The sequence below is a fragment of the Nicotiana tomentosiformis genome, chromosome 2 (genome assembly GCF_000390325.3).
Source record: "Nicotiana tomentosiformis chromosome 2, ASM39032v3, whole genome shotgun sequence".
NCBI classification, from domain to species: domain Eukaryota; kingdom Viridiplantae; phylum Streptophyta; class Magnoliopsida; order Solanales; family Solanaceae; genus Nicotiana; species Nicotiana tomentosiformis.
The window spans coordinates 87,235,824-87,258,845 of record NC_090813.1 but is presented as its reverse complement, the minus strand read 5'-3'; the positions used below and the strand labels follow the sequence as shown (position 1 = coordinate 87,258,845).

Genomic DNA, 23,022 nt, shown 5'->3' with positions numbered 1-23,022 from the left:
GCGCGGCCTCTGAAGATTTGGTTAAATCGGATCTAGTGTCAGGGTTGCGTGGAATTATTTCCCCCACCGACGGAAAAGTGTCATCCTCAACGATGGCAGAAATGCTCTCCCCATGGGAGGAAAACACCACCGCTAAGGTAGCAACACGACTCCCCTTACCAGCCTCAGAAGGTGTGTTGGACATGATTCAACGTAAAGAAGGAGAGTAACAAACGAGAGGGAATGAAGAACAATGTGTTACTAAAACAGAGAAGAGAAATTCGGAGAAGAAGAGAGCAAGAGAAAGGTATGGGATTTCGAAGTGTTAGAAGATTTAAACTCCAAATCGTGTCCAAAGACCTCTATTTATAAAGGTCATGACACCGAAATCGAAAGCGGCTCATCATGATTGGCACCAGAACCGAAGCGGCAGGTCTAACCAAAGGTCACATGCGAAACAAATCGACGCATAGGGAATATGCATCATAATGACGCATGACATCATGACGTCATCCTAACCCGTGGACAGCATAACTCCAACAAATCACCCGGGAAATTTGAAGCATTTGAAATGTGCGGCCCACAGAGGGCCACGTTGCCTTCTCGCCGCAACAACCACGACATGCGTAGTCCGCTTGATTAGCTCGACCACCAACAATGTGATCCGCTCATCGAACCTGTCCGCGAGGCCGGCCTCAATAAGCGGAGGGACTAACTGTATGGGTCAAAAATCTATCCTTAGAATACTTAAGTCAAAATAGTATTGGTAAAATGTTCCTAGGTTGTCGCATGTCGAAGTAATCTAATTGACAATAAAGGCCATGGTCGAAGAGTCATCAAAGATCGAAGTCGAGGAGTTGCCAAAGATCGAGGCCGAGGTCGAGTACCCTTGACATAGTTATAACGACTAGTTTCAAGACAGGACATTAAAAAAGAATATTCTAGTGGATATTCTCTGTATTTGTACTATTAGGATTTTTAGGAACATGTTCCCTATAAATAGAAAGAGGCACAATGATAGAAGACATGTAATATTCATTTGTAAAATATTTTTTGACTTTGAGAAGAGAATCGGATCTTATTGCAAGCATACAATAGCAACCTTTTCACTAAGATTCCTGTCCACATTTTTTCACCAGATCCAAAAATAACTCGGATATTCAAAGGCTTGTCCATCATTCATCATTGTCAGAAAGAACATATGTTAAATTCATCCTTTTTCGGGTGATTCATTCGTTCTATTTACATAAAGTCATTTATTGCTATTCCTCACTATTTAATGCTATACTACTACCTTTGACTTCTTAAATATTGTTTATGTGTCGTCGTTGCTATTTGCATATTATTTATTGCACCTCCGAGAATTTCATCTTTAGAATATTATTATTAACTAAGATTAACTTTTATTTGTATAAATTTAATTAATCGAACCAAGATCTATATTTTTTAGTCAAAGAGATAATACACTACATTCACTAGTAGATGTCATCAATGATGAACTTGAAAAAGGTTTATTGAAAACTATTACTATACAATTTCTAATGTAGATTGAAGCAAGTTACTAATTTTTTCATGTTACTGTACACGTTTAATTACTGTAACTTTTAAGAAACATGTAAAATAATTTGCTATTCTCGGAAAAAAAATTGGCGTCTGATTCTTGCTTTCTTTGCTTCCTAATAACATGTAATTAGCAAGAGATCCCACATCCCAAATCCCCAATTTCATCTTAATCCCTTTCGTAAGTTGCAAAGTGGTTAGCTTACAGCAAGAGGTATCTAGTGACTAATTCCCTACTCCATACTTAACTTCACTTGCAGTCAAACTCTTTACTATTTTCAAAAAAATTGTCATTTCCACTGTCTCTCCTCTCTTGCAATATTGAAATCCCGTTAAAACTTGGTCAACTTTGCATTCTTTCTTCCTTATTTCCTCTCATCTGGCGGCTATTCGAACGCGCATGTTTCCCAACTACTACAATAATCTGACGTACCAAAATTGACAGGTATGTTGTGCACTTGACATAATTAATAAAATTTTGTATTCCTCCCAAAAATTTTCAGATCAGATTAACGCGCTTAAGATTTTGATATCTGAAGTCATGTTGTTGAAGATAATCAAAAGACAAGTCAAAGCCATCATCACAAAACCCTTCAAAAATCCATATAAAACCCCTCCACAGCCTGAACCACCACAACCTTCATCTTCCTCACAATCTCTTGCCATGTCATCATCACAGCCTTTCCTCTTCCCAAGTACTCAATCCACTGTTCTCCCTGATCCTTCTTCCTTTTTTGCCCCTCATCTCCTCTCAAATCCATTACCCACAAATTCTTTTTTCCAAAATTTTGTCCTCAAGAATGGTGATCAGCCTGAATTCATACACCCTTATCTTGTAAAATCCTCACTTTCGTCCCTCACTCTTTGTTACCCATCTCAGTTCCACAATCCTGCTTTTATTTACCAAAATTTCATTGCTGATTTGACTATCACTGGTTTGAATAATTCCAATCCAAATACACCCCATGTAATTTCATCCTTTGATGATCTTAGTGTCACATTAGACCTTCCTTCTAGTAATCTCAGGTTCTTTCTTGTTAAAGGTTCCCCCTTTATTACATGTAACGTTCTTGGAAATGTAGCGCTTTCGATTTCAACAATTCATGCCATTCTTGAATGTAATTCGAATAGTAATCGTACCAAATATACTATTAAGCTCAACAATGGGCAAACTTGGGTTTTGTATGCTTCTTCTCCCATTGATTTGAGTCATGATTTGTCCACTATCAAGTCTGGTGTGTTTTCGGGTGTTATTCGGATTGCTTGTTTGCCAAATTCTGACCCAACGTGTGAAGCAGTACTTGATCGTTTTAGTTCTTGTTATCCTACAAGTGGTAATGCGGTTTTTAGTCAGCCATTTTGCTTGGAGTACAAGTGGGAAAAGAATGGATGGGGTGACTTGCTTATGTTGGCTCACCCTCTCCATCTCCAGCTGCTTTCTGCTGCCGATTGTGCTGTAACTGTGTTGGATGGATTTAAGTATAATAGTATTGATGGTGAGCTTGTTGGTGTTGTTGGAGACTCATGGATATTGAAGAGCGATCCAGTTTCTGTAACGTGGCATTCGATTAAAGGTGTTAAGGAAGAGGCTTGTTTAGAAATAATTGATGCTTTGAATAAGGATGTTGCTTCGTTGGATTCGAAGGGAATATCAACAACATCGTCTTATTTTTATGGTAAATTGATTGCGAGAGCAGCAAGGCTGGCATTGATAGCTGAAGAGGTTTGTTACCTTGATGTTATCCCGGTTATCCGCAAATTCTTGAAGGATACAGTTGAACCATGGTTGGAGGGGACTTTTGAAGCAAATGGTTTCTTTTATGAATCGAAATGGGGTGGAATTGTGACTAAACAAGGGGCGCTGGATTCGGGAGCTGACTTTGGATTTGGGGTATATAATGATCACCATTTTCATATTGGCCATTTCCTTTATGCTATTGCAGTGCTAGCCAAGATAGACCCAATCTGGGGGAGAAAGTATAGGCCACAAGCTTATGCACTTATGGCAGATTTTATGAATTTAAGCAGGCGAACAAATTCGAAGTATGCCCGCTTGAGGTGTTTTGACTTGTGGAAGCTGCATTCTTGGGCTGGGGGATTGACAGAATTTGCAGATGGACGGAACCAGGAGAGCACAAGTGAAGCAGTAAATGCATACTATTCAGCAGCTTTAATGGGTTTGGCCTATGGGGATACCAATCTTGTTGCCATTGGATCCACCCTTTCGGCTTTTGAGATTCATTCTGCACAGACTTGGTGGCATGTGAAAGAGGGAAGCACTTTGTATGGGGAAGAATTTACAAAGGATAACAGGGTGGTGGGTGTTTTATGGTCTAACAAAAGGGACAGCAGCCTTTGGTTTGCTCCAGCTGAATGGAGAGAGTGTAGACTTGGAATTCAGGTCTTACCAATATTGCCCATTACTGAAGTTCTGTTTTCAGACGTTCAGTTTGTGAAGCAGTTGGTCGAATGGACGCAGCCAGCTCTGGCAAGGGAAGGTGGGGTTGGAGAAGGGTGGAAAGGGTTTGTGTATACATTGGAAGCAATATATGATAAAGTGGGTGCTTTGGACAAAACTAGGAGCTTAACTGGCTTTGATGATGGAAACTCCCTTTCAAATCTACTGTGGTGGATTCATACTAGGGATGATAAAGTGGAGGAAAGTGATAATGGAAGCAAGTTCTGCTGGTTCCGACACTACTCTCATTAAGTTTTCTGGAGTGTTACATTTGGAATGTCCTTTTAAGGCTTTAATTGAGCATACTCAAAATATGACATGATCAGAACAAAAAAAAGGTTATTTTGTTTCGTAATTTGGTACCTGTCGTTTCTTTTGTTTGTATATAAATTGGATCACTTGTCTGCAGCTCAATGCTTTGCGATATGATTGCTGTAAGTTCTTCCCCGATCTTAGTTGTTTTAAATAAAAGCTCAATTTATATAAATGTCTAACCAAAGTTTCGGTTCCTTAGGATGAAAAACAAAAATGTTAAATACCATGTATAAATAATTTGCTGAATCGATCATTGGTGTACCCGCAATCTCCTAATTTAGTAGGTAAAGCCATGTATATTGTTACTGAGTTGATCTTTGTGTGTCTGAGGTTGGTTCCAGACATTTCCAATAGTAGATGTGAAGTTATGAAATCACATCTGGTGAAGGATATTAATGTTCACAGACATAAATACTTAATTTGGATTTCTGGTGAGTTATACATTAAAAAGGAAGTAAAATATCTGGTTGTTGTGAATGGAGACTTAATCTAATCAACCAAATCCCTTGTAGCGCTGAAAAAATAAAACACTTGTTTGCAAATCAAAACTTATTGATCATCCAGTGATCTGAAAATTCCAAGCCGAAAGCTTTCTGTGCAATGCTGCTTGAAAGTCTTTGTTCTTCGATCTCTGTTCTTGTTTTGGACATCTCTGTCTCGCAGTTGCCCAATTCTTTGACCCTTTTTCAGCTTTTCATCTAGCAGGTAGCCATTAGTCCAAATTTGTCTTGAAATCTGGGCACTGTTCGGTTTTGTCTCCTTTCTGTTCTCCTTTTTCTTTTTAAATCAAATTTGCTGCTTCTGGTGAAATTTTTTGAAGTGCAACAATTGCCACTTCCAATGTTCTTTACTTTTTAGGCAAGTAAGAGGGTAGAAAAGGAACATTATAACATCGTTTAAGATGAGGTTTTGGTGTCCCAAGACTTAAAAGGAAAAGAGTAGGCTGTGCTGAAGTCTTGCTTTTACTGGAATGTTTGAACTTTGAAGGAGTACTCTGCATCTGATCTTACTTGGTATTGGAGTTATAGGTCTCGGTTGTTTACTAAGTATTCAGAAAGTTTTCGAATTCTTTGCTGATTGTTCATTCATAATTGTTTCTGGAAGTGCAATAAGAGTTCAGTAAGATGGGAAAATGCCATAAAGGGGAAATGAAGTTAAGGTCAGCTGTAAAGAGGGATACAAAGATGTAACGGCGCTTGTTAAGTATATTCATGCACCAGATATTTGATATTTCAAGTGAAAAACTAGATCAATCATTCAGGTGCATATTCTACTAAGGTCACACCGTGTCATTGCTTTTTAATTAGCGTAACTGTTGAACGTGTACGAGTTTGAAATGTCTGATAGGAAAACTTCGAAACTTGTGATGTGTTGCATTTTGCGTGTCCTGTGTGTCTCACTGTTGGGAGTTGATATACCAATACTTCTGATGACAAAGGAGTAATTTCTGTTGAGTTTGTATCTGATAATGTAACTTCTTGCCTGTCTCTCCTTTCTCTGCTTAAGGCGTGTGAATTGACCAGTGTATTAGATGTTGGCTCTATAGAGTCGCAAGATGCTGTAACCTCTTTTCATATTCTGGGAGATCAACCTCAGATAGTTTCATGTACTTAATTGCGTGTACATTCTTCTCTATCAGAGTAAATGTGTATGGTTGATCTAATTGATTTTTGTTTTAGTGTGCCGTGTGACCCATAGGTCACGAGTTCGAAGGGTAGGCTGCCTACATCACACCCCTTGTGGTGCGGCCCTTCCCCGGACCCTGCGTGAATACGGAATGCTTTGTGCATCGGGCTGCCCTTTATTATATGTTTCTGATCATGTTGAAGCCATAAGAAAGGGTGTTATGTTGCAAAATGTTTCCGCAAAAATGTTTTATGTTGCTGCTTAAATCTCTAGTAGAAAAGACCTCTTCGATGTATATATGGGTATGTTTTTCTGAACAGAAGTTTCACTTGGTTGCTTGCCGAGCACAGTAAAATTTATTTGTTTTGCCTGGTGCAAGATTGAGGTTTTGAGAATGTGTCAATCTGGAAAGCCTTTTGTAAAGGCTACCAATCTGACCAGCTAGTTATGGATATGGCCTCAAAGGTGAAGAGTCATATTTGGAGCTTAGTTTGAAATTCTTCTTGAATCATACTCAGCACAGTATTTGTTGGGGCCAGAAACATATATTGCTTCTGAATATCGGATGTTTGGCTCTTTATCGGCCACACCATATAGCATATGCATGAAGGAGGAACCTTGGAACCATGATAAACAACAACCTGGATTCAAGAGCTAACTTCACATTAGGTGTAGGCATGTCATTAGAAGGTTGTGGTATTGCACCCCCCCAATACAGCAACCAACAGGAAAATAAATACATAATAAACTATATCTATAGGTGGGTCATCTTGTTAGTTTATCATGGCTCATGCCTATGTCAAATCATGATACAGTTTTTTCATGACCAGCATTAGGTGACTTCTTATGAATTGTTCCGTCAACAATTAGCTGATTCTCATCTGAACTTTCTGAAGGAATATGTGCTTTATTTGGTTGCTTCATATATCTTCTATCTATTCAGTTAGCGAAAAGAAGTGGTTCTAACCTGCGATGACAAGAGAAAGCAGATACCTTTTCTTTTTGCTTTTCCTTTCCTCCCCTCTGCCTTTTGGTGTGGGGTAAATTATTCTTCGCTGATGAACAAGCTACAGGCTTTTGGTGATTTCTTCCATCAGTATGTCTGACACCAAAGTATCTTATGTTGTTTGTCCAATAGATATGGTGTCTTGGTGTCCAATACGTGATGTGACACTTCAAACACGTTGACCTCAGCCTTCACGATGTGGCTAGTGGTGACGCTCTGATATTCTTGCTCTACTTCTACAAAAATCTTTCTTATGACACACCAAGAATCCGGAAAATATAATTCGCCGCATTTATTATTTACTCTTAAATTAAAGTTAGAATATGGAGTATATTTTTAAACAAGATGCACACCAGAAAGGGACAGTTTTGTCTGTTTTCGCCTGCAACTTTGAACTTACCGTTTCTTAAAGCACTTTCTTCAACTACACATTGCTATGCTCTTTGGTTTTCTTTCTTTCCCGTTGCCCTAGAATCTACATCTTAATCTTTCTGATCATGACGTGGTAACAAAATATGGCTTCTCCTTTTGAATTATTGTCCCATAATATGTAAATTGCGAGAATCATCATACATTAATCTATTTCAACGAGAGCTACGTAATGGGTTATTGTCATAGGCGTATATAACGTAGAAGTTATGAGTTCAATTTCGCTCATACCCTGTATTTTTGTCCAAAAAATCATTAAATATGTACAAAATTTAAAATTACGACTCTTAACCCATAAAATTTAAAACCTTGTCCCTCCTGTTATTGACTTCACCAACCAAAGGGGCAGCAAATATTCGTTAGTAACGTTCACCGTATTTTGTTTTATATTCTATCTCAGTTGAATGGGTCCTATTTAACTGATAGTTTATGCCAAGTACAGACTGCAGTCCTCATATAATAAGTCTTTGCAACGTTATTTTTTCCCTTCCGTCAAGTTCTGTAACGTTACACCATTATGCAGTACATTCAACTTTAATTAAAAGAAAGCAATTACCAGTATACTTTCCCTGTCTGTCTCTTAGATCTCTTATTTTTCCTCATTTCTTTTCCTTGTTAATCACAATGCCATTAATTTTGCAGGAAATCTTGGACTTTTAGCCACTTGTTAAGCACAAGATGATGCTAGCCAGCTGTTAATGACAACTACGAAAAAGGAAAGAAATGTAAACTATGAAACACGATTGTGTCACGTTCTGAATTAAATCCTTCTTCTGAGTCAACTTGGTACAACTATTTCTTTTAAAGTGGAATATCAGACAAGGAGAATCTTTTTACATTTTCTAACCAATCCTCATCCATCCTCTTTTAAAGTAAACTCAGTAGCCAAAAATTAAAGGGCCTTCCAAAATCTGTTCAACAATCATCTAAAATGGGAGCTGTAACCCAAAGTTCTCTGCACAGTGAGTATGCAATGTTGCTTATTTTACTGTTCTATTCATTTTCTGTTTTTGTTAATGGTTATAATGCTCAGTTAACCTCAAATTCAAACCATAGACCAAACCATCATTTTCTCTTCACAAAAGCAAAATCTAAAGTCTTGCCTAATCCATCTGATTACTTTTCTAGCCAACTTCTTTCCACCCCTTTGCCCACTAATTCATTTTTCCAAAATTTTGTGCTCAAGAATGGTGACACACCTGAATACATCCAACCTTATCTAATTCGCTCTGCTAACTCCTCTGTTTCTCTTTGTTACCCATCTCAGAACATAACCTCTGCTTTAATAGAACAGATTTTTCGCCCGGATTTGACTATATCCGGTTTCAAGAATCCTAACCCAACGCAGCACCACATAATCTCATCATATAGTGATCTTAGTGTTACTTTAGACTTACCATCAAGTAACCTTAGATTCTTTCTGGTCAGAGGTAGTCCTTATTTAACCTTTGCCGTTAGTGGAAACACTTCCATTTCAATCTCAACCGTTGATCCCATACGCAAACTCTCTTGTGATAGTTCTTTCACTAAGTACACAATTAGACTCCGCAATCGTCAAACATGGATCCTATATGCATCTTCTCCTATTCATTTGACTCACAATGTATCCTCCATTATTTCTGGTGGATTCTCGGGTGTAATACGGATTGCTCTCTTGACTATTTCTGATCGCCAATGTGAGAAAATTCTTGATCAGTACAGCTCGGCTTATCCCGTGTCTGGAAGTGCAACTTTGAGGTCTTTTGGTCTTAGTTACAAATGGGATGTGAACGGTAAAGGCAAGTTGCTTATGCTTGCTCACCCTCTACATCGTCGACTTCTTTCAACAGCAGATTCTTCAGTAACTGTTTTGGATGATTTCCAGTATAGAAGCATTGATGGTGAGCTTGTTGGCGTTGTTGGAGATTCGTGGGAGCTTGAAACAAATTCAATTCCAATATCATGGCATTCGGTTAAAGGTTTGAATAAAAAATCAGTCCCTGAAATTATTCGTGCACTTGGTAAAGATGTCAAGACTTTGAATGCATCAAACATATCTACTACATCGTCGTATTTTTATGGGAAATTGGTTGCTAGAGCAGCAAGATTGGCATTGATTGCAGAAGAGGTTTCTTATCCTAAGATAACCCTGGCTGTTGTTCAATACTTGAAGGATACAATAGAGCCTTGGTTAAATGGAACATTTGGTGCCAATGGTTTCTTATATGACAGGAAATGGGGTGGCCTTGTAACTAAACAAGGGATAAATGACACAACAGCTGATTTTGGTTTTGGAATTTATAATGACCACCATTTTCATTTGGGATACTTTGTGTATGGGATTTCTGTGCTTACTAAATTTGATCCTGCTTGGGGAAATCAGTACAAAAAGCAAGCCTATGCTTTAGTTGAAGATTACACGAACTTGGGACTTAAGCAGAACCGGCATTATACTCGTGTTAGGTGTTTTGACTTCTGGAAGTTACATTCTTGGGCTGCAGGGCTGAATGAATTTCCATTTGGGAGAAATCAAGAGAGTACAAGTGAAGCTATTAATGCGTATTATTCAGCAGCATTGATGGGATTCGCGTATGGAGATACAGACCTTGTTTCCATCGGATCAACTCTTACTGCCTTTGAAATGCTGTCAGCACAGACTTGGTGGCATGTAAAAGGAGACAACAAAATCTATGCACCAAGTTTTGTCAAGAAAAATAAGGTGGTTGGTATTTTATGGTCTAGAAAAAGAGACAGCATTCTTTGGTTTGCTCCAGCTGAGAGGAAAGACATTAGGCTGGGGATTCAAGTTCTACCACTTTTGCCAATCACTGAGGTTGTGTTTTCTGATGTGGATTATGTGAAGGAGCTTGTTAAATGGGCACTCACTAGTGTACCCAAAAATAGAACTGAGGAAGGTTGGAAAGGATTTGTTTATGCCTTGGAAGCTATTTATAGAATGAAGCAAGCTCTAAAGAAAGTGAGGGACCTGAGCAATCATGATGATGGAAATTCACTCTCAAATCTCTTGTGGTGGATTCATAGCAGAAAATGATGAGCATTAAATTTGAGAGGTTTGCTAATTATGCTTTTTAGTTTGTTATTCTTAAAGGGTTGATCATTTCCATTTGTCTGAGGAAACTTCAATAAATTTGGCATGAGTAACACAGTGAGAATAACAATGTGTTTATTATTGACCAATGTCACAATGCTCATGCTTTTTACACTGGGCCATTTCTTGAGGCTTTTTAACATGAAATATGCATCATTATTAATAGAGTTTCTAATTAGAATTTTCTTGCTGCTACATTCTGTTATGTTACATGTCTTGAACCTATAGATGCTTATGCAATTGGCACTTATCCACTAAGCCAAATGCCATTTGAACGACCACCTATGGAGCCAAGTGGTCTGATTGACTAGGTTACACAGTTTGTTCGTGCAAACAGTAGCACACACAAAATTTATTTTATACAAGCAGCGTCGACCTATTATCACAAGTCGATTTGTATGTGAGTTTTGAGTCCGAAAATGTAGAGGTTCTAAGGCTTTACCATTTTGGCCCAAATTGATGTTTATTTTGCATTGGTTTACATGTATATTTAGTGAATGTTTGTCTGCAAAGTGGTGTTGGATGAGACTCCTTGTAGAAGGATGTCCCTGCTATTGCGAGCAAATATGCTGCCTCCTCTATTATGAACAACAACAAACCAAGTGTGTTTCCACAAGTGGGGTCTGGGAGGGTAGTGTGTACGCAGACCTTACCCCTACCTTTAAAAATATAGAGAAGCTGTCCCGGTAGACCTTCGGCTCAGGAGAGATAAAAGGGAAGGGGCAGTGACAAACAAACCAATCAGAAAATCAAGCGAAAACACAAAACTAAATAAAGACAAAGCTCGTCTACTCTATTAAGAAGACGAGTACAAACTTCTCCTCTTCTCTCTTTATAGTAGTAGGTTCCAACAATATAAGTGTAATTGCAACCTTCTGATGCAAGAAAAATTAGGCCTTCAGGGGGCCAACCTAAAATGTTAGCTGGTGCCTATGTTTGCCTAGTTGTAACTGGACATAATATAATATATGACAAGATGGAGAAAGAGGGCAGGATTCTGGTGTAACTGCCAACGGTTGCTGCATTATAAATCATTATTTTTTTTCCTGGTGAGATCTTTTGATATTGATGTGCTTTTGCAAAAATTTCTTATTTATTTTTAGAAATGTTTGCATTTCAATTTCTTTAATTCATGGTTTGGTGGACAGCACGTACTCCCTCCAGCGAAGTGACAACAAATAAAAGAGAGGTGCCCTCTGAATTTTTTGCATTAACTCAAACTTCATACCACACGTCATGAAAAAACTATTGGCTATTAGAGATGCTTAGAGAGAATTGATTTTACAATTTTTTTTTTCCCAAATGATTGTAAAATATACAAATAGAATGAAATGTCGTGCACACTTTGATACATTTGCATACACACGTAATTTTTTTGGGTTATAAGTTTCTATATTACATATGAGATCTTGGAAAGGGAAGGAAGAAGTGGGATAGTGAGAATTGCTCAATTATGCAATAACAATTTTATTTTTTCTTCTTTTTTTAATAAGCAAATCGAAAAATATTGATGTGACAACATTTAAATATATTGGGCAACAAACATGAAGTAATCTAAAATCATTTACATTTTCTAATGTTTGAACTTTTTATGTTACCCAAATTTACTTGGGACTTTTCTCTTTTTAATGAAAGACAGTAAAAGACTAAAAGTTGCCTGGTTTTATTGAAAAGGAAAAAGGGAAAAATAATCAGAGGGTGACTTGAGACTTGTCCGATGCTTTAATGACGATGTAAAGGAAAATGGAATAACTCAAACTGCAAACAAGAAGACCATCTAGATAATATGTCATTTTTCCAATGTGGATAGAAAGCAATTGGGGTTGGACATAGGTGTTTGAAATATAGTACTAGTAATTTTTTGTTTACCATTGAAAAGCAATTTTTTTCAGCATAAAGATCTCTTCACGACAACCACCTACTCCGATAAAAACAAACGGAAGAATATGATGATTTTTCGTAGTACAAAATAGTACTATTCATTAGACTGCTACAGTATAATTTTATCACTAGTTCTGGCAAAAGAAAAGAATTTACATTCTGCATCTACTTCAATTGTTGGATTATGATAATAATGCCATAGATGGAGATTATATATATCATATCAAAATGGAGCTTTCACTTGATTATTTTGTTTAATCAGAAAAGAACATGTCACTAAGAAAACGAGGGAATATGAAAAACGTTATACGGAAAGGGTTTGCGCCACAACTTGGTTGAATAATTATGGCCTTTTATTTTTAAAAAAATAGAAAATAAATTGTAAGTGGTTAGTGAAAGAAGATTGTTTGATTGAAAAAGTGTCTCAAATATAACTTCTTTACCCGAAATTTTGTTTGAAAATTTTGTAAGCAAATAACTTTTCTCAAATTAGTTTTCAAGCTCAAAAGTAGAAACTTAATCTTCAGGAGGAGGAAGAAGTCATTGTAAAGTCCAGTATGACAGATGTCACAAAAAAAATAAATATATTTTACATTTGATCCTTTTTTAACTATTATTTTAAAAAATAGCATCATTTATTATTTATTCTATAAATAGCACTTTTGTTTTTCATTATTAGCATACTACAAAAATTAAGCCCAACATTCATCTTCTTCACTCCATTTTTTAAAATCTAATGCATATGTGAATGCCACCTAAATTCAAGATGTATTGATTTATACGTCTTTTATATTTTGTATTTAAGTATCACTTTAATTCAAAATATATTTTTATGTATATAATTTTTGTATATTTATTTGTGAAGTGCCATCTTATTTTAAAATATATTTTTAATGTATATTTCAAATATATTTTATATGTCAAGTGTCATTTTAATTCAGGATGTATTTTTTATATATATGTTTTTTGTATATTTATATGCCATCTTAATTAAATTTAAGCTATATTTTTTATGTATATTTCACATGTCTAAGTGTCATCTTAATTAAAGATGGATTTTTATGTATATTTTATATGTGTTAATTCAATATATATTTTTATATATATATTTTGTATATATTAACGTATATTATTATCGAAGTAAGATCTTTATGTTAAGAAAGGAAGAAAGAAGGAAGAGAAAAACTTAAGAAAGATAATTAAAAAGAAAACGAATGGAACAAATTTAGAAAATATATTGGCTTCGGCAGAAAATAAAATTAAGAAGATGAAAAAAAAGAAGGAAAACTAATAGATAAAGAGAAAAAAATACATGATTTTTGTACAAAGAATTATTGACTTTCCATTCAAATTGCTTATATTTAAAGATTAATAATTAATATTCCTATTTTAATGGAACTGTGTGCTACAAATATAAATATTTTTCTGCCACAACTGTAATATTTGATTTCATGCTACAAATTTATTATATTATTTTTAAATTGAGACAGTTATATATCAACTTTGCTTTCAACATCAATGTGCACAGTTCACCGCATCTACTCTTGCCCTTGTTAAAGCAAAAGCATTATTCTCTCGTTAGTTCAACAAACTTTATGGTATACTAACAAGTTAGTATATACTCCTATATACTTCATGAAAAAATAAAGAGAAAAGAGGAGATATTCGAAGCCAGAATTAACTTACATACATTTGTAATGTAAATAAAATTTATTATTTTACAGCATGTAACTTCTTTTATTTTATGATTATAATCTCATTTATGATGGAAAGTCTCATATTTATTTTTAGTGATATGATAATGTAAACTTCTTATTTTCTCGTATTTACACACAAAAATTAAGCTCAAAAGCGAAAAAGGAAAAAGAAAGAGTAAAAAATGAGAAGATGAAAGACAGTAAAAAAGGAAACCTAAGCACAACACCGCCATTGTTTACGCGTAGCCGGTAATTAAGGGAGTAATTTAGTGAGTCATAAATTACTGCTAATAGCAACGTATATTTGTTTTTCCATAGACAATGACAGTTATAAACTGACAAAAGAATAAGGTCGGAGAAGACAACTAAGTAGTAAATTACTAAAATATTCTAAACGTAGTGTTGGGTCTATGACTAATGATTGTCTGTTTACAATTGTTGTGCAGAGACCACAAAACCGAAAAAAAAACTCATCCTTGAACATGGGCTTCATGATGTTTTCTTTGACTTAGCTTCTCGATAACGTTCTTTCACAGTTCACACACAGAAGAATGTTTATTTATCTTTATTCCGCACAATAATTAATTTGTTTGACGTAAATGCTGAGTCCATCACTATTCACAAAGTCTTTTTCCCTAGGCCTCCCTCACCATGTTATGTCTTTCTTGTTCAAGATTCTGATTTACCAAACGAAATCAAGAAACGACTATTTCGAAGTCGCACCCACGTTCCCCATTTGCCCACATTTCATTTGTTTAGTACAGCTTCACCATTTCTCATGTTCTAAGGCTCCTACCTGTAATTGAGCAAGACCCAGAAGTCTAAGAGAAAGCAGTGGGTTAAGAGGTAAGTCGAGTTTTGAACTACTAACATTGTATTATGCTTTTTCCTAATGACAATTTGAGGGATCTGGGTCTGTCAAGTTTTCCTTTACTACTGAATCTAGGCGCTGCTGACTTCAGTTTTGGTGCATTCTCATTTTCTCTTTCGAATCTGTTAATCTGGGTTAACTTTGTTTAATTATAGGGTTTATAGGACTAGTTTTGGCTTGAAAGGTTGATTCTTGGCCAGTAGTGCGACTTCAATTTGAGGCTTTCATATGACACAGTAGTTAAGATCTGGGAAAAAGGGTTTGCATTCTTGGATATTTGACTATTTGTGTGCAAATGAGGGGTTTTGGGAAATTCCAATGTGGATTTTAGAGGATTACTGCATAATTCATGATTAAAGTTGAGACCTTTATTGAAAATGGCCTCTCCAGATTCTTCCCCTTCTGTTGTTCCACTCCCAGTTTTCCCTGCAGCTTCACCTTCAAATTCTAGTTCTAGTACATCTCCTCCTCCACCTCCAGACTCTTCAGCTCCACCTCCTCAATCCTCTTCTCCACCAGCTCCGCCTTCTCCTCCTCCATCAGAGTCAAAATCACCACCTCCTGCAGAATCTCCTCCACCACCACCTCCGACAGAAGCAGCACCACCACCGTCAGTATCACCGCCGCCACCGCCCTCACCACCACCACCTTCTCCTAAGGCTCCTCCACCTGCCAGTGCCCCACCTCCAGTTTCATCTCCACCCCCACCATCACGAGAATCTCCTCCTCCAGCCCCTCCTCCTTCCCCACCTTCTCCCCCTCCGGCAGTTTCACCTTCCCCTCCACCACCAGTGAAAAATCCATCACCACCCCCTGATTCTCCACCACCACCACCACCTGTTGTAAACCCGCCACAAAACTCCCCTCCACCTGCTGCATCAACCCCCCCTCCAGCTTCACTGCCATCTGCTCCTCCACCTGTCCCCTTAACATCTCCACCCCCTTCTATTTCTCCTCCTGCTCCCCCTAATAATGCATCTCTAGCTGGAGCTCCCCCTCCATTACCTGTGCCTCGCCTTCCTACAGAGAAGCCCACAGCTAAATCAACTACCCCTAACCCTGCTATCACTGCAGATTCAAGTCCCAGAAATGGTGGGGGAAATAAGACTGGAGGTGTAGTGGCAATTGGTGTTGTTGCTGGGTTTTTGGCCCTTAGCCTGGTGATTCTTGCTGTCTGGTTTACACGGAAGCGAAAGAAAAGAGAGAGTGCATTTAATCTCAATTACTTGGGACCCTCTCCATTTGCTGCTTCCTCACCAAATTCAGGTATTGCTTTGCATAGGTTCTTGAATTTCCTTATGGATTTTGTTGTGTGGAATTTGTTTATTGGCTAAATCATTCTACTTTGCCGGAGTAACTAAATGCATCCATCCTTTACCGAACTCTTCCTTGCATGGATTACTGTAGTGGTGACAAAGAACTATTGCATTTGAACCATAATGATCATTCTAAATAAAAGGAATTTGCTTTAAAGAACTACTGCCCTTCTACATCCTACTATCCCCAGACGCCACTTGTGGGATTACACCGGTGTGTTGTTGTTGTTGTTGTTGTTGCTTTAAAATGGTATATAAGCTCCTTATCAAAAAATGGTGTATAAGCTCTGTTTTTCGAAATTACAGACGGCCCATCTGTATTACTGAACATCGGAGGAATACTTTTGCTTCTTTGCATGAAAATTTACTCTATGCTTTTTCCTTTTGCTACAGAGTTGAGTGCAGGTGCACTCAGTAAAATTACTTTCTCAAGAAAACTAGAGTTTTGAACTTTTGTGTAACTTGGATATCTGTGTTCTCTTTTCACTTTCCATTTATTGATCAGCTTTGAAGTATAAAGTACGGGTCAGAAAAATTGATTTTCGCTGTGCCAATTGTGCAAATTTGTTTTCAAGTATTGTTTACAGTTTATTTTAAAAGTGTAACAACCCACCCTCTTCGCAGCTTTTGGAGCCATAATAAAATACTTATTTTTCCAGATACATCCTTCCTAAGATCAAGATCCCAACATTCTGCTTATCTAGCTGCAAGCGGCTCGCAAAGCACTTTTATGTACTCTCCAGAGCATGGCGGTATTGGAAATTCAAGATCGTGGTTCACTTATGAAGAATTAGCTGAGGCAACAAATGGTTTTTCCTCTGATAGTGTTTTGGGTGAAGGTGGGTTTGGATGTGTTTACAAAGGTGTTCTTAGTGATGGAAGGGAAGTCGCTGTCAAACAGCTGAAAAGTGGAAGTGGACAAGGGGAACGTGAGTTCAGAGCAGAAGTTGAGATTATCAGCCGTGTACACCATCGTCATTTGGTTTCGCTCGTTGGTTATTGTATCTCAGAGCAACAAAGGTTACTTGTCTACGACTATGTGCCAAACGACACGCTTGACTATCATCTTCATGGTAAGACCGGTGTGAAATAAGGAACTGATGAATTAAAGTACTTGGATTACTGTACTATAGATTCTCTTTTCTATGATTGAGATCTCCAATTCCACAATTTCAAGATGAGTTGCTTATTTCGTTACCATGGCTAATAATGTCCAAAGACATGACTAGCTGCTAACATTGGCTACAGCCAATTGGCCTTCTGTTGTGCCACATTTCAGTGAACATAAACATTCTCTATTCTCAGATGTGATTGCAACTTAACTTCTATCACTTGATTAAATGCTGCAGGTAAAGGCGGGACTATGGATTGGGCTACCCGAGTTAAAGTAGCTGCTGGTGCAGCACGTGGACTTGCTTATCTGCATGAAGACTGTAATTTCCCTCTTTCCCCCGTATCAAAAGAATTTCCTTCTTTCCTTTTATATTTATATTTCCACTTGTTCCATTAAAGCCTAGGGCTTCAGGATACTTAATAAAAGGAATAATTGATACAAAGTGGTTAGAGGAGCGGTTTTAGATTTCTGCAAAGAAGTTCAGATGCAAAATACCAAATGCTCTTCACTTAGCATTTGTTTTCCATCAAAATAGCCTGATTTTGTCATCCTTCGGTATAGAAATGTAAAACCTTGACTAGTCAGCATTGTTTATTGATGAAAACTAATATAGTCAGACCTCTCTATAACAACATCCCCATATAACAACACTTTACCATAAAAGCCAAGCTTTTCCGGAACCAATTTTTATGTTATGTTATAATATATGTTCTATATAACAACACTTCGCTATAACATCGAAAAATATTCGGAACAAACGAGGTCGTTATAGAGAGGTTTGACTGTACTAAAATTGACCAATCTTTTAAGTTGTAATTCGCCATGGGCTTTCTTTGGTGATAGAGCATATTGTTGTTTTATGCAATTTTTCTTTACTGATTTATCCTCTAAAATTTTGCTAATTATGTCATTCTCAGGCCATCCCCGCATTATCCATAGGGATATCAAATCATCAAACATTCTCTTGGATATCAACTTTGAAGCACAGGTATGCCAATTTATCCAAGTTTGTGACTTGGTATTGTCATTGTTTGTTGAATTTAGGCTACTGAACCAAAATATCTTGTGTTCCATGCTGTAATTGTGTATAGCAAATCGTATGCGTTATGCCTCATAGTTCATGCATTTTATGCAGTTTTTCAATGCATTTTCTCCTTGCAGGTTGCAGATTTTGGGCTTGCAAGGTTAGCAGGTGATGTCAATACACATGTGTCAACTCGTGTGATGGGAACCTTTGGGTAGGTCATACATGTGCTAAGTCTTAAATTTGAAGAAATCTATTTTGGCCTCATATTCTGTTACAATCTTGTATCAACTGGCAATATCCTCAATACCTTTGGCAGTTACCACAAGTGATCTCCATAAACTGTGATCCTAAACCTGCTTTTGCTTATAAAAAACTTTTATTACTCTATGTCACATCCGTTTCACTTTGAACCTCAGCGGAGTCCATAAATTGACCTTAATAATGACATAAACTGATTTCCCACTTGTAAGAACAGCCTAAAGTTGGTTTCATGCTCCAAATTGTAACTTTGTGCTCTTGTGTGAGGGCAGGATTTAGTCTTCAGTCAAACAGTTGCTTTATGCAGCATCTTACAACCATTATGCAACTGTCGGCCACCTAAATTTTCCAATTGGCCCTGTTATCCTACACAAAGAAGTGGGCTAAACTGATATTAATCGAAATGACTTATTTTGTAGCTGTATATGATGCCTTGAGCTGATTACTTGATATTAACATGAATGATTCCAGATACTTGGCACCAGAGTATGCATCTAGTGGAAAATTAACGGAGAAATCTGATGTTTATTCATTTGGCGTTGTACTTTTGGAGCTTATTACTGGGCGGAAACCTGTTGACCAATCTCAGCCCTTAGGCGATGAAAGCCTGGTTGAATGGGTAAGTTCACATTTTATTTGTTGTTAATTTCCTGCAATGATTAAATGTTGATGCTTAACCAAAATTTGTGGCCAAGCATCCCTTGTATGCTGAATTAAAGAGAAACTAAATATTGAAACCTAGGCCCAGCATGTAGAGTCAAAGGTAATCTTTTTTTTTCTTTTTTTTGGTTGTGGGGGGGGGGGGGGGGTGGGTGTGACTATTATGGAGAATCAAAGGAGACAATTAATTTCATTTGAGTTTTTTGTGTAAACATAATATTTCGTGTTTCATAGATAGCTGGCTGTAGTGATATATAATAAAATGAATTTGATTTATTAAAAAGATGTAGAGGAGTGATTTAGGAATAGCACAACTAGGACTGTAAAAAAACAAAATGCTAAAGCACTAACATAATTGAGACTAGTATAAACTGAGTAGAAAATGATATCTAGCTCAAGTGGCAAGGTTAAGATCACTTAACTTCAAGCTTGGCATTTCACCTTTTCTTGGAAGCGAAGCAGGTAGCATCGGAATATTCTTACTTCTTTCCAATCAGTTAGATTACTAGGTTTATCTGGCAGTGGATTACGCTCAATATTTATATTGATTTTTCTATTAGTACTGCACTGAGTAGCTGTGAGGTCTAATTGTCATTTCTACTTAATTTACTTTCTAAGTTCCATCACCCTGGCAGAGGATGACAATGCAATCCTCACTTGTCGTTAATAAAAACAAAACATAAAGTTCAACCTATGTGATTGGGTCAAGTACTATTTACCTTTTTAGTTTAGAAAGATACGACCTCCTCTACTTTCGTGCTACGCTTGTCGCTTCTTGTTAATTTTAGATCATCACAAGAAGGTAATTTAAAGGTAATTTAAACTAACAAGTTCATAACAAAACCTGCTGCAGTTTATAAAAGAAAAGGACATGGTAGCTCTTTATCAACAAATAAAAGAAAAGATGAGGCACCCACTCCCATGCCGCGCACCCATTCCTTGATCACTTGCCAACTTTACTTGACCATTCTCTTTGATCCCTTAATTTAAACTAACCGGGTAAAATGTAGTAACCCATGCTTTTTTTAAATTCTCTGTACCTAAATACCCTTAGACAGAATATCAGGAAGGGGTGATACTGCTTTTATCCGTGTCTGACTAATAATATCACTATTCACACTAGGGATGGAACTGTTGAAAGTTTGTCCTGTTTGCTTATACATTATTCTCATAGTCACTCGGGTAGTGTCTTCGATAAGTTAAAGTTGAGAATATTACCTTCTATCTTGTAGGCTCGACCTTTGCTTGCTCAAGCACTTGAGACTGAAAATTTTGAAGATATAGTAGATCCTAGGCTTGAAAAGAACTTTGTTGCGAGTGAGATGTTCCGGATGATTGAAGCAGCTGCAGCTTGTGTACGTCATTCAGGCCCAAAAAGGCCTCGTATGAGCCAGGTGATTAGTCTTATTTGCAGAGGCAGTTTATTATTCGTTTTGCTGCAATCCTAAATTTTTTGCATTGTCTGTCTGTCTTCCTGTTCCAGGTGGTTAGAGCTCTAGATTCCATGGATGAGCTGTCAGATCTGTCCAATGGAATGAAACCTGGACAAAGTGAAATTTTTGATTCAAGGGAACAATCTGCACAGATAAGAATGTTTCAAAGAATGGCCTTTGGAAGTCAAGAGTACAGTTCAGATTTCTTCAATTACTCCCAAAGCAGCTATAGAAGTTGAGTTTTCAATGGCGTATTATCAAATATTTCCCTTGTGTTCCCACCTGGTGCAAAATCCTAGCAATTCGCGCCGACAAATGGTGGTTTCTCACAATCTTCGAATGAATATACCATAACTCACTGAGAGATCTGACCTGTAATTACATTGTGTAAATCACTGTGCTATTCCTTTTTTGGTTAGCGTTGAAATCTGCTTTCTTTTTTTATTCCTTTTTGTTGTCTTTACTAGATCACACGGCAAACAATTGGTTTTGTAGCATTCTGAAATTCAACATTCTATTCATACAATGTAGATATGTTAGTCAAAAGTTCGTTTGACTTAAAATACATGCCTAACTAATCGTTGTTTGTTCTGTTCACGAGGTAGTATGGTACCAAATGCAGATAAATTCTCAAGGACGACCAATTGTTCGGTGTAGCTATTTTGACCAACCAAAGTTTGTCCCTAGAGATATTACTCAATATACAAGGCACTGACTCTTTATTATGTTAATTAATCATGTGAATGTCATTAACCTGACTTATAAAAAAAAGAGTATGATGACTTATAAAATGTTGAGCAGTCTTCTCATTAGAGAGAAATGGAGTCGGCGGAGTCACCTATGAAGAAATAAAGAAGAAGAAGAATAAGGGCTTCAGACAAGAGACTTAGGTTTGTTTGGAATTAGACTATGTTGTCTCTATTATTGACTAACGGACTTGACACGTGGAGGAATCTCGGCATTCAAGAACTTCTAATTTGAGCCGTTGGATCCTACAGAGCACATGCTGAGCATAGAAGAGAATATTTTTGGTTACACAGTTGTATTTACAAGCAATGAAATTTAGACAAGTGTACAAAATAATTTAGTTACACAGTTATAGACATAGGCAATAAGAATTAGACAACTGTATAGAGTAATTTTATTTTACAGTTTCTTTTTACAACAAATACATGTATAAATATTTGTACAGTGAGTGAAAGAAGATATAGAAAATTCTGCAAATTCCCTTCTTCAATCTTTCATGGTATCAGAGAGTAGCTCGATTCCAAGGGAATTCATCTTTCAACTTTTCTTTGTTCTTCATTTTTTGTGTTCTTCACTCTATTCCACCGTGGCACCTGAAACACCTCTCATTCCTGCACCTCAAACTTCAACTAGAAATGGAGTGACTCTTGATGATAATCACCCCTACTTCCTTCATTCATTATATGCACCTGGAATGAGCTTAGTCAATGCAGTCTTTGATGGTAGAGGGTACCAAGGATGGAAGAGATCTGTGTTGATAGCCCTTTCAGCAAAAAGCAAACTGGGCTTCATTGATGGTACATGTCCAGCTCCTGCTATTGCTTCCAAAGATTATCAACCATGGAGCAGATGCAATGACATGGTAATATCATGGTTGTTGAACTCACTGTCTAAGGACATTGGAGACAGTGTTATATACTCCAAAACTACAAAAGAACTCTGGACTGGACTGGAGCACAGATTTGGGCAGTCTAATGAAGCAAAATTGTATTACCTGCAGAAAGAGTTAGCTGGTTTAGTTCAAGGTACAAGTGACATAGCAACCTATTTCATAAAGCTTAAATGTCTATGGGATGAGTTGGATTCTCTCAACACCAATATCAAGTGCACTTGCACTTGTATCTGTGAGGGTAAGAAAGTGGTGGAAAAATCACAAGAGGATCAGAGACTTATTCAATTTCTAATGGGCTGGAATGAGGCCTATGGTCAAGCTAGGGGAACCATACTCATAATGAATCCATTACCCAACATCAACCATGCCTACTCCTTGATTCTACAAGATGAGAATCAGAAAGAGGTATATGCTTACCCTCTCATTTCAACTGATGCTTCATCCTTCATGGTAGGAAATTAGAACAATTTCCAAAATCAAGGGAACTTTTCACAAAGAAATAGGAAGTAGAAACTTCTTGGGCAGTTTCAGAAACCTGCTAATGGTTTTCAAAAATCTGGAAGTCCACCACAAATGAAATCAGTTCCCAAGGCAAGGAAAGGAAAATTCAACCCTAATGTTTCTTGTACCTACTGCAAGAAAATAGATCACTCAGTAGCAGATTG

General features: G+C 37.1%; 3 protein-coding genes across 3 annotated transcripts; all 3 read left to right on the top strand.

Moving 5' to 3' along the window:
* Nucleotides 1-2,032: 2,032 nt before the first annotated feature.
* LOC104095637 (glucan endo-1,3-beta-D-glucosidase-like) lies at nucleotides 2,033-4,484 on the top strand. The gene has a single exon (XM_009601801.4). The coding sequence runs from the start codon at nucleotides 2,081-2,083 to the stop codon at nucleotides 4,247-4,249; it is 2,169 nt and encodes a 722-aa protein (XP_009600096.1). The 5' UTR covers nucleotides 2,033-2,080; the 3' UTR covers nucleotides 4,250-4,484.
* A 3,449-nt stretch (nucleotides 4,485-7,933) lies between these two features.
* On the top strand, nucleotides 7,934-10,550 carry LOC104095636 (glucan endo-1,3-beta-D-glucosidase-like). The gene has a single exon (XM_009601800.4). The coding sequence runs from the start codon at nucleotides 8,305-8,307 to the stop codon at nucleotides 10,402-10,404; it is 2,100 nt and encodes a 699-aa protein (XP_009600095.1). The 5' UTR covers nucleotides 7,934-8,304; the 3' UTR covers nucleotides 10,405-10,550.
* A 4,592-nt stretch (nucleotides 10,551-15,142) lies between these two features.
* Nucleotides 15,143-21,281, top strand: LOC104095635 (proline-rich receptor-like protein kinase PERK8). The gene is made up of 8 exons (XM_033655956.2): nucleotides 15,143-16,176; nucleotides 16,886-17,299; nucleotides 17,576-17,659; nucleotides 18,258-18,328; nucleotides 18,502-18,578; nucleotides 19,097-19,244; nucleotides 20,518-20,679; nucleotides 20,769-21,281. The coding sequence occupies exons 1-8, from the start codon at nucleotides 15,288-15,290 to the stop codon at nucleotides 20,955-20,957; spliced, it is 2,034 nt and encodes a 677-aa protein (XP_033511847.1). The 5' UTR covers nucleotides 15,143-15,287; the 3' UTR covers nucleotides 20,958-21,281.
* Nucleotides 21,282-23,022: the final 1,741 nt, after the last annotated feature.

What these genes read in the sequence shown, in the direction of transcription:
- LOC104095637 (XM_009601801.4), top strand. Translation starts at nt 2,081, where the DNA reads ATGTTGTTGAAGATAATCAAAAGACAAGTCAAAGCCATCATCACAAAA.
- LOC104095636 (XM_009601800.4), top strand. Translation starts at nt 8,305, where the DNA reads ATGGGAGCTGTAACCCAAAGTTCTCTGCACAGTGAGTATGCAATGTTG.
- LOC104095635 (XM_033655956.2), top strand. Translation starts at nt 15,288, where the DNA reads ATGGCCTCTCCAGATTCTTCCCCTTCTGTTGTTCCACTCCCAGTTTTC. An exon ending in ATATCAACTTTGAAGCACAG is followed by an intron (nt 18,329 to 18,501) that starts GTATGCCAATTT and finishes TTCTCCTTGCAG; the next exon opens with GTTGCAGATTTTGGGCTTGC. An exon ending in AAAGGCCTCGTATGAGCCAG is followed by an intron (nt 20,680 to 20,768) that starts GTGATTAGTCTT and finishes TTCCTGTTCCAG; the next exon opens with GTGGTTAGAGCTCTAGATTC.